Here is a 12,173-nt window from a genome sequence, read left to right as displayed (position 1 = left end):
TTCTTTTTTTTTGAGAATGTATTTTACTCAATTAATGAGAATAAATTGTACAATGGTAAATTTTGATTTTAAAGACAATATATTTAATAATGTTCCCTTCCAATTTTTTTTTATTTTTTGAATGGTTGAAGTGGACAAAAAAAAAAAAAAAATGGAAGATAGATAGTATTTATGTTAAGGTACATATGTCATACTCCTCAAAAGGACAATTATTATATTTGGAAGTATTAGGCAAATTAATATAACAAAATTGCGAAAACAAGTAGGTATGGCTTTGAGAATTGCCAGGCCAAGTCCTGCCTTCCCCACCAATATGTACATGTCTTTTCCTCTAGTGAGCCAATACTTTAAACTTTCTCATTTTAGGTTACTTTTTTTTTTTTTTAGAAACATTATTTTTGGTTACTTAATTAGTAAGTTACAGAAACTTATTTTTTACTCTTTTAATTCAATCAAATCAGATTTTAAAAAAAAAAAAAAAATCCCATAGGTTTGAAAGAATGAAAATTGAAAACCCTCACCTTATACCAACAAAAAGGGAAAAATAGATGGATAAAATTGACAAAAGGTTAAAACTGTACTTCTACATTCTCTTTCATAGTCTTTTCCTTTTCAACAGGAACCTCTGGTCCCGTTCAAGACATGAAATCATTGCAGTCTATTTTGCATGAATTTCCACAATCCATACGTGTAAAACTGGTCGGTGATCCAATAACAGGGTTGGGAAAAGTGAAAAGAAAGAAAAACAAAATTCCTCAGAACCATCATATCTTATACGTTTATACTTTATACTAACAGCGAAAGCAATAGGAATTTTGTAGGGTTATGTGAGTTTATATTATAGGATCGTAGACATATAAAATTTGTACAATATTATATATAAATTTTTATACCAAAAAAATATAAAATATTTACATTTTTTTACAAATGTATACAAAATTGTATACATTTTGTGTTTATAATGTAAATTTATAGTAGATTATAATTTATAAACTAAGAAGTATCGTAATGGATATGTTACTTTTTACTTTAAAATAAAAAATAAAAATAAAAATAAAAATGGTGGTTGTGACTTGTGAACCACATGTCACTCATAGTCGACATACGTGTGGGCTATTTCAAAAACTAATAGTTTTCAACTAAAAGCATACCTGATGGAGTGGATCCACCTGAAAAAAATAACAGAACCTACCGCAAATTATAATAAGGATTCTAAATTTGACAATTGGCTAACACCTGCTCAAACATTAATGTTTATTACTTTGATGTTTATGGATGATATATAATACTATGATTGTAACGTGGAGTCGATGGACACTTGCAACTAACAACACTATATTATATATATTTACTTTTGGATATTCCATTTTGTGAAGTTAATATGTTATATAAATATGGTTAGGGATTACCTCAAAATTTCCTCTCTCTCTCTCTTTTTTTTTAAGTATTTCAAAAAATCAATTAGAAAAGAAAAATAATATATTTTTTTACCTTACTAGAAGCCCTAGACCAAAGGTACTTGACCCAAAAAAAGAAGAAGAAGAATGGGTTCGATATTGACAATGTTCATATGATCAAAAATAATAATAAATTAATCAAAAACTGTCCAATATATATGTATAAATTCCAAATTGAAGGCTTGAGAAAGTCCTTGAACCCATCGAGTTTATTCAAGTGCATGGTAAACAATGAGAAACAGTCAACGATGATATAATCTAATATTAATTCAAATATAGAATCTTGTCTGCAATGCCATATTCAAATTGAAATTAGTAATCAATGCTTGAACATGTTTTCACATTCATAGCTGAAAAATTAAATAAAAAATAGAGCAATGGAGAAAAGAGAGAAAGGAAAGAAAGTCTAATAACATTTTAATTTCAAAGGAAACTTCCAAATGACCAACACTTGGTTGTACACAATATATGGTCAATGAAATGCATTTATGTATAGTGGTCATGCTTTAATTAATGAAATTTGGTTGATATTTTCACATTCGTAATATAATTTCCAATTTAATTTATTTTTTGATAAATGATAGTCATCTTAAACTATATGAATATGTTTATATATATAATGTGTATCATAAACTTCAAAATTTGTACTCCCTCCGTCCCACTTTGTTTGTCCTCTATTCCATTTTGGAATGTCCCAAAATACTGTCCTGTTTCTAAAAATAAAAGTTATTAATATACTAATGTTCCTATTATACTCCTATTAATTTACTAATTCAATTTTTTGATAAATTTATTTAAGGGTAGTTTTGGAAATTTATACATTTTTAAAAGGTAGACAAGACAATAAATGATGTCCCCTTAAAAAGTTTGACTTTTCAAACAGGACAAACAAAGTGGGACGGAGGGAGTAATCAGCAACATAATATGAGAATAATTTGTGATGTCTAATCATTCAAAGTAGTTGTGTACGTTAAAAATGCTCTTATAGTTTAGGACATATATTGCAAATACTCTCATAGTTTAAAGTGCCTAGCTATTTCTAATGCTCTCATAGTTTAGGGTTGATAATTGTCTACTAAATTATTAATTTTTACACTAATTTAAATGTTTCGAATAGGCATTGCAAATTAGCATCGAACTATGATGTTGATTACAAATTTTTAAAGTTTAGATTATACATTGTAGTCAAGAGTCTTGTATTTCAACTGTTTGGTATCTCCTAATAATTCCAAATGAAACATTTAGGGTTCAAATCTTCTTTATTGATGTATTAAAAAAAAAAGTTGCATATTGCTAATATCTCAATAGTTTAGGGTGGTTAATTATAATTATCAATTTATTTGGTTTTCATATTTTTTATTTAAAAAAAAAAAAAAGAATTTTAGAGGACATAAAGAAATAGATTGGTTTTCAATGGTTTTTAGTTTATTTGTAAACCAAAAACGATAAACGGTTTTTAGTTTATCTGAAAATAGGTTTTTGTTTCCATTTCGTGGTTTTTAAAACAAGAACCGAATGATTGAGAAAATGACATGAAAACAATGTATGTATCAATAAAGACCTATAGACTATAGACCAAGACCTAATTCTTTATTTTTTTTAAAATCTTTTTTGGGGGGTATTAGTAAGAAATAAAATATTTCACTAACTATAGCTAATTAAATTCCCCCACCCACCCAAAAAAAAAAAAAACATGTAACGTGCCATTGTGTTGTTAATTGTTATAACAATTAAAATATGTCAAATTTGATAGTTGGCCAAACAGAATTAAAAACACAAAAAAAATATTGTTCACTAGATAATTTAACAAAGGAAAAACTAAGTCAAATGCTGTATTTTAAAGTTGCTTTTCTTGTTTTTGTTTTTTCTCACCTCTCTCTAAATTAGACATGCAGCTGGCTGAACCACATGGAAATGGAGTGGGAGGCCTCACCTTTAGGTCCCATTGAAGATATATACATAAATATATATAATTCACCAGCTAATTGACAACCATTTGATCCGATGAATCCTAGTAAGATTACCAAGATTTTCTCCTATATGAATTCCTTGTTCAAATTGACCACCAAAATCATGCCTTGCATACATTCTCAAAACAGAGTTGGAGAACACAAGTCTATAGTTTGTTATGCTATCATATAATTCATGCCCTATAGTTGTTTGTTTGGTTCAAGTAATCAAAAGTTTCATTAAAAAAATTTAAAAATTATAGATATATACATATATACAATTTGAAAGTTTAAAAAAAAAAAAAAAACATTTTCAAAATAGACAATAACATTAACATAAAAAACTGAAAACTGAAATCAAACAACTAATTCCTAACAATTTTCTCAACCTTAGTCCCACATCAATTGTGGTGATGTGTGTTTGTGGGCTCATATATACTGCTTCACAGTACTAACTACCGCATGTAATTTTAGTATTGACGTGTGGTGTTGAGTTCTATTTCCCCCCTCTCCTCTGTTGTTATGAGTATCAAAAAAATTCCTAACAATTTCTCAAAAAAAAAAAAAAAAACAAACAAACAAAATGAAAAAGAGGTGAATATATATATGATGTCCAACTTAATTGAATCCTCAAAATAATCTACATTTTATGCAAACGATTAAGCCACAAACTTGGAATTTAATTATAGAAGAAAATCAATATATACTCAATAGCCTAAACTCTCATTAAAATTGAATCACATTTGATAAAAATGAAATGTCCCTAAACTTTCTCTCATAGCAACTAAACTATGTAAACAAGATTAGGGACTGGACAGGAATATCTTATAGCTCAAGTACCACCTAAAACTAGAACCACAAGTAGGTGCACCCAGTACTTTATAACAAAATTAACAAAATCAACAAAATTTTGTTCGAAGTGTTTTTATTTTTTAATACTAAAATCAGTAACCCCATTTTTCTAGAATTATTTTATTATTGGTTGGAAAAAAAGAGGTACAACACGTCTCAGTTAAGGACTGCCACGTGGGATTATGTAGGACCCACAATTGGCAATCCAGGGAAGTGTTAGACTGGTCCTCTCCAATCAGCTCCAAATTTATTTCTCTTTGCCAGTACATCTTAGGCAACACTACTCAATTAAGAAAAAAATTAAAAAGAACCATAACTTAATATTTCCACGTTAAATTTCATAACTGATAAGCTGGATTTACATGAAAATTTAAATCAATAAGTGTATCACTGATTTGACACTACTTTATTATTCACTGTTAACAACTTTACTACCTTATATAGTTAGGGAATTTTGTTGTACCTTAAAATTTTTATAAGACATAAAAAATTACAAAAAAACATAATAATTAAATTACAATTTTGTAATTTGACACTTTGAAAGTATAATTTTTTTTTTTCCTAATAAAGAAAAGAAAATTAATAAAACCAGAGAGAGAGAGAGAGAGAGAGAGGTAAAATATAAATATAGGAGAGGAGGGCCCGGAAATTTCTGACATTGGTTTCGGACTTTGTTTCTTGGACGAGGAGAGGACCTTGCTCTGTGGCCTAAAACCCTGTCAAATCTCTCTCTAAAGCTTTTCTGTTCTTTGCTTCTAACCTTTGTCTTCCTCTTTGATCTGCAACTCACAAGTCATTTCTCTCTCTTTTGGTAAATGGGTTTTGGCCAGTTTGTCCTGGAGATTAATGGGGCTCATGTTTCCAGGTACTTTTTCTTATAAAAATTTCAGCTTTTTAAATAATTATTCCATCTGGGTTTCTTCTTTTTTTCCCTACAAAATTTGGCCTTTTTTTGGTTTATTTTGTGAGATTGTAGCTTTTGATATGAGGAATCTGCACTGGTATTTATGACTGTTTCCTACATTTTTAGCTGGGCAGTTTCAGATTTTTTTTTTTTTTTTTTTTCGTTTTTGAAAATCTTTACTTTTTCTTTTATTTAATTTGTTCTTTGGTAATAAATTTTGTAATTTTTAGCTGAAATATTGTTGTAATGTATTTAAAATTTTCATATATAATGAAAAGAACAGGTATCGTTGAATTTAAGTTTTGTTTGTAATTTTGAGGATCTTTGTAGCTACAGTGCTGAATTTGTGTAAAGACCTTATTTGTTCCTTAAAGATGACACCATTTCACATAATTTGCAAATCTGGGTTTGCAAGCATTCATATGCAGGTTATTAATACGTAAAGTTTGTTCCTTAAGAATCCATTAATGAATGTGGTGATTTTAATACGTAAAGTTTGAATTTTATTTGTGTTATTTTATTGATATTGCAGCCTGCATATTTTCAAACATTATGTGCTAAATTAATTTCCATCTGGGTTTGTATAATTAGGTATTAGAAGAAGGAATTGGACATAAGGGACAAATCCTTAGATTCATTTGTGAAGGAGATTCGGGTTTTATTTGTTTGGCATGTGTCACTTATTATTGTCTTGAGCTGAAATTTGGAAAGATGACAAGGGGAAGGATAAGGTCAAAGATCCGGCGGAGCAATCTTTACACATTCTCATGCCTCCAGCCTCAGACCACAGACACTGAAGGACCAAATGCAGTTCAAGGCTCACGAGTTGTACAATGCAACCAACCTCATCTCCATGAGAAGAAACCTCTGAAGTACTGCTCAAATTATATATCAACCACGAAGTATAATGTTGTTACGTTCTTACCTAAGGCAATCTTTGAGCAATTCCGGAGGGTTGCTAATTTGTACTTTCTTTTGGCTGCTGTTCTTTCACTCACACCAATTTCGCCATTTACTCCTGTTAGCATGATTGCTCCTTTGGCGTTTGTTGTTGGGCTCAGTATGGCGAAGGAAGCCCTGGAAGACTCACGTAGGTTTGTTCAGGATATGAAGGTTAATCTCCGGAAAGTTAGTGTTCATAAAGGAGATGGTGTTTTTGGTTATAGGCCATGGCATAAGATTCGGGTGGGAGATGTATTGAAAGTGGAAAAGGATCATTTCTTTCCTGCTGATTTGCTTCTCTTGTCGTCAAGTTATGAGGATGGGATTTGCTATGTGGAGACTATGAATTTAGATGGTGAGACAAACTTGAAAGTAAAGAGATGTTTGGAAACAACTTTGTCTTTGGACAATGATGAATCTTTCAAGGATTTCTTGGGGAAAATCCGATGTGAAGACCCAAACCCCAGTCTTTACACCTTTGTGGGTAATTTGGAGTATGATCGTCAGGTTTTTCCTCTTGATCCTACTCAGATTCTCCTCAGAGATTCAAAGCTCAGGAATACAGCTTTTGTGTATGGTGTGGTGGTTTTCACTGGTCATGATAGCAAAGTCATGCAGAATGCGACAAAATCCCCTTCGAAAAGGAGCACAATAGAAAAAAAGATGGATAATATTATATACATCCTTTTCACTCTCCTTGTATTGATCTCATTGATCAGCTCACTGGGATTTGCTGTGAAGACTAAGTACCAAGTCCCGGACTGGTGGTACTTACAACCCAAGAAACCTGATGGCGTATTTGATCCTACAAATCCTAGCTTGTCTGGATTTTATCATCTGATCACTGCTCTCATCCTTTATGGATATTTAATACCCATCTCGCTTTATGTTTCAATTGAGGTTGTGAAGGTTTTGCAAGCAACCTTCATTAACCAAGACATACATATGTATGATGAAGAGAGTGGGAATACCGCACAAGCACGGACGTCAAATTTGAATGAGGAATTGGGTCAGGTAGACACAATCCTTTCTGATAAAACTGGCACTTTGACATGCAATCAGATGGATTTTCTAAAGTGCTCCATCGCCGGTACAGCATATGGTGTGCGTTCTAGTGAAGTTGAAGTTGCTGCTGTACAACAAATGGCTATTCAGGAGGAGGAGGAAGTAGACCTTTCCAATTTTCCCAAGCGGAGAGGTGGTCGACATGTTTCACGGGATAATGTCGAAAGAGCTTCTGAAATTGAACTAGAGACTGTCATCACTTCTAGTAATGAAAATGATCTAAAACCTACCATAAAGGGATTTAGCTTTGAGGACAGTCGCCTGATGAATGGAAATTGGTCTAAAGAGCCCAAAGCTGATGTCCATTTATTATTTTTCCGGATATTAGCAATTTGTCACACTGCAATTCCTGAGTATAATGAAGCCACTGGGAGTTTTACATATGAAGCAGAGTCACCTGATGAAGGGGCTTTTCTTGTTGCAGCGAGAGAATTTGGTTTTGAATTTTTTAGAAGAACTCAATCAAGTGTGTTTGTCCGTGAAAGATATTCCAATTCTGGAGAGCCAGTTGAGAAGTAAGAATTCCACTGACCTACATAATGTAGCCCTTTTGGTAATTGTTTTCATCTACAGATATTTGTTGACTTAGCATCTTTTTACCTTTACAGGGAGTATAAAATTTTGAATGTACTGGATTTCTCCAGCAAAAGAAAGCGAATGTCTGTAATTGTGCAAGATCAGGAGGGACAAATTCTGCTTCTGTGCAAAGGTGCTGACAGGTTAGGCTCATGAATATCCTTCTAATTCTTGATATTGCTTCAGAGATTGACAGCTGAATATATGATATAAATGGCCTCTACAAAAAATCTTTAATCAGCTTCCATATGGCACCAAGGGTTTGTTGATTTTAAATTTTGTTGAGGCTAAACTATATTTCATTTATCTACCTTTTAAATGCTTTATGCAATAAGAAAATCTAAAGCCTGAAAATTCAGCATCAAGCTTTATGTATACTTTTTGGATCTTCTACTCTTCTCTTTAATTTAGCGGGAGAGAAGAACAGTTGGTTTTAGGCTCTTTAACACCCATGCATTCTCCCCTGTACTACGCAGCATCATTTTTGATCGACTTTCAAGGAATGGAAAAATGTATGAGGAAACCACTACCAGGCATTTGAATGAATATGGAGAAGCTGGATTGCGTACATTGGCACTTGCTTATAGAAAGATTGAGGAGTCCCAGTATGCCACCTGGAATAACGAATTTCAGAAAGCCAAAACATCTATTGGCGGTGATAGAGAAGCAATGCTTGAGAGGGTATCAGATATGATGGAAAGAGAGTTGATACTTGTTGGTGCTACTGCTGTCGAGGACAAACTGCAAAAAGGGGTAGACATAATAATCCTTTTTAGCCATAATAATATGAATATTTTGCTCTTTTGGTTTGCTTTTACTTAATTGCGATATTCTCCCTTTTAGGTGCCCCAGTGCATTGATAAACTTGCACAAGCTGGTCTCAAGATTTGGGTTTTGACAGGAGATAAGATGGAAACAGCAATCAACATAGGGTCCGTATCTTTCTAATTGATTAGAAGGCTCTTCTTTATGCATAGTACTTCTTTTGAGGAACTTACAGAAAGCAGACTTTTTATTGAGAGATGCTCCAGACAATAAATATAATGACTGTTTTGTTCGCATGATGCAGATTTGCCTGTAGTTTACTTCGACAAGGAATGAAGCAGATCTGTATAACAACGACAAATTCAGATGCATTAGTCAAAGATGGCAAAGAGGTAATTTCCTTCGAAAATGAAATAGAGGAATTAATTTCGGAAAATTGCCTTCATTAAAAGTTGTTTTTGGTCACTGAACAGGGTGCGAAAGAGAACATTTTGAATCAAATCACCAATGCCACTCAGATGATAAAGCTGGAGAAGGACCCACATGCTGCATTTGCACTGATTATTGACGGGAAAACTTTAGGCTATGTTTTAGATGATAATATGAAGCATCAATTTTTGGGATTAGCGGTTGATTGTGCTTCTGTCATATGCTGTCGTGTCTCTCCCAAGCAAAAAGCAGAGGTAGGATCTTTGTTTCCTGTGTGTCAACATTGCACTGTCTTCAGATATTTTGCTTTCTGATTTTCAATCATCAAATCAGTGTCACTCATAAATGTAGACTTATATATGTGCTGTTATGTTGGGATCTGTCTTCATATCTTCAATTTCTTGACACCAGGTAACCAGGTTAGTTAAAGAAGGAACTGGAAAAACCACCCTAGCTATAGGTGATGGTGCAAATGATGTTGGAATGATTCAAGAAGCTGACATTGGTGTTGGCATCAGTGGGGTTGAGGGTATGCAGGTTGGTAACATGTCTGACTGGCCCTTTCTGCTTAACGGCTCTCTAAATGCATTTGGTACATTCTTTTTTCGGTTCAAGAATTCATACATATTTCATCTGTCTCAAAAATTTGCGAAAATATAAATGTCATATAGCTTTATTGTTTCTGATTGCAGAATTTTATGTCTCTCAAAAATTTAATTTAGATTAGCAAAGGTAGGACATCATTCTTGTTTACAATCTTCTGTCTCAAGTTGGATTCTAGACAGGAACATGGTGTCAAATTTGCTTCTGTTTACCAGAACTAGTACTATCCATATATAAAATAAAAAATTAAATTAAATTAAAAAAAAAAAACCTAGATCCATTTGTATTTTTATTATTTCTCTCTCTCGGGAGGTTTGGCACACCCCTTAGGCAGGCTCTGTCTGAATGTATTTTCACAAATTTGGGTGACCAAATCCACACTTAAATGTCCAATTCTAAGTTTCTTCTTGCTTATATTTGACTGTTTTCTGGGACATTGGACTATTTGCTAGTTAGCTGGTAATGATTAATGCTCATCCTTGTATGGACTATAGAGGCATGAGATGTGCATGAGGTTTTCTCTTTAGAAGGATATATTTGCACTCGTTCTTTGCATTGAAGCTCATAACTAGTAACTTTTTGCAGGCTGTGATGGCTAGTGACTTCTCCATTGCCCAGTTTCGGTTTTTGGAGAGACTTCTGGTAGTACATGGACACTGGTGCTACAAGAGGATTGCTCAGATGGTAAACCATCTTGATGTTTGATTATCATTTATTTTCAACTATGCATGCACACTTGCACGCTCACAAACATATGCATCAACAGAAATGAAGATGCTGTGTGCATGTGCTTGTTTTTTATGTAATTTATCCTCATTTAACCTGGGATCTTTTCCATTCAGGTTTGCTATTTCTTCTACAAAAATATAGCATTTGGTCTTACCCTCTTCTACTTTGAGGCATTTGCGGCCTTTTCTGGACAGTCAATTTATGATGACTGGTACATGCTATTGTTTAATGTTATACTTACCTCATTGCCTGTCATTTCACTTGGAGTTTTTGAACAAGACGTCTCTTCTGAGGTCTGCCTACAGGTTAGTATGATGATAACACCCAAAGTGGTGCTTCCTCCATATTCCAGTTATCCCTGCTGTAATACTAACACATCCGCCATGCTTTTGCAGTTCCCTGCACTATATCAGCAAGGACCCAAAAACCTGTTCTTTGACTGGTACAGGATACTGGGTTGGATGGGCAACGGTCTCTATTCCTCCCTCGTTATTTTCTTCCTCAACATTGTCATATTCTATGATCAGGCATTCCGTGTTGGAGGCGAGACAGCTGATATGGAAGCTGTAGGTACGACAATGTTCACTTGCATCATCTGGGCTGTTAACTGCCAGATTGCACTCACTATGAGCCACTTCACATGGATCCAACACCTCTTGGTTTGGGGCAGCATTGTCACGTGGTACCTGTTTCTCTTTCTCTATGGCATGATGTCACCGCTTATTTCTGGAAATGCCTACCAAATTCTAGTTGAAGTTCTTGGTCCTGCTCCTATTTATTGGGCAGCCACCCTTTTAGTAACAATCACTTGTAATCTTCCTTACCTTGCCCACATATCTTTCCAAAGATGTTTTAATCCAATGGATCATCATATCATCCAAGAAATCAAGTACTACAAGAAAGACATTGAAGATCGACACATGTGGACTAGGGAGCGATCCAAGGCTAGACAGGAAACCAAGATTGGGTTCACAGCAAGGGTGGAGGCAAAGATTAGGCAGTTGAGAGGGAGGCTACAAAAGAAGCATTCTTCAAACTTGGGTGCATCATGATCATGCCGATGATTTTATCAGTTTTGAAAATTTTCTTAGGGTTTGTAGCCATTCATAGTTTTATACAGTGGCCTTTTTTATAATTTTTTTTTGTAATTTTAATCCAGTTTCATTCGTTATAGAAATGTATTAGAGCTTTGTATGTACAACATTTATAGAGATTTATAGAGTTAGCAGCTTGTGAAGATAGAAACTGGAGTCTGGTCTGGGTATCATGCACATCACTATTGGCTGTAATTGGCTTCTTTACAAATTCTAGATATATATCATCCTATATTTGTTCAAAATACTTTTTCCGAAGTGGGTATTGACTTACTCTTGTACATCCCTTCACTCGTCTCCTTTATTCACTTTTACAACGGCTAAAGCACCTATATTCGGCCGTACAGCTGGAGAATTTTCAATGACTCAAGCATACTTGTGCTCAAGTCATGGCAAAAGAATATTATGTTTTAGGTGTATACATCTAGCTCTCTCACAACACGTGGGACCCACTATACATGGGACCCATACACTAGTAGTGGGTCTCACAGTGTTGTATGAGGATGGGTGTATACACCCGAAACACAATATACTCCTACCATATTATGGGGCCATTTAAGTGAAAAAATACTTACTTTTGAGAAATGAGAATATTCAAAACTCTTTAAGCACCTAATTATTCTCTTGAGTTTGTGTAGTTTTCTATTTGACAAACACCAAGTTATTGAAATCTGTTAATTCTATCTCACCTTGTGTGCATTGAGCTTTGTTTTGTCATATGACTAGAAGGAATCCAATCTCCTGTAATTTGGGTTTTACTTATTCCCTTTTATGGAGATATGGCCCAAGTCTCTCTCTCTCTCTCTCT

General features: G+C 33.8%; 1 protein-coding gene across 2 annotated transcripts; it reads left to right on the top strand.

The window, feature by feature from the left end:
* The first annotated feature begins 4,901 nt into the window (after positions 1-4,901).
* On the top strand, positions 4,902-11,612 carry LOC126725055 (probable phospholipid-transporting ATPase 4). Of its 2 annotated transcripts, none has more exons than XM_050429551.1 (11): positions 4,902-5,123; positions 5,754-7,684; positions 7,778-7,888; positions 8,222-8,498; positions 8,589-8,677; positions 8,815-8,902; positions 8,984-9,193; positions 9,351-9,476; positions 10,128-10,226; positions 10,385-10,576; positions 10,667-11,612. In XM_050429551.1, exons 2-11 carry the CDS (start codon positions 5,874-5,876, stop codon positions 11,321-11,323), a joined length of 3,660 nt encoding a protein of 1,219 aa, XP_050285508.1. In that variant the 5' UTR covers positions 4,902-5,123; positions 5,754-5,873; the 3' UTR covers positions 11,324-11,612. The 2 variants fall into 2 exon arrangements, with proteins under 2 accessions (XP_050285508.1, XP_050285507.1); XM_050429550.1 differs by having other exon boundaries at positions 8,963-9,193.
* The last annotated feature ends 561 nt before the right edge of the window (positions 11,613-12,173 follow it).

This window comes from Quercus robur, chromosome 5, assembly GCF_932294415.1.
Source record: "Quercus robur chromosome 5, dhQueRobu3.1, whole genome shotgun sequence".
In the NCBI taxonomy this organism is placed as follows: Eukaryota; Viridiplantae; Streptophyta; class Magnoliopsida; order Fagales; family Fagaceae; genus Quercus; species Quercus robur.
This window is presented reverse-complemented; position numbering and strand designations above follow the sequence as displayed.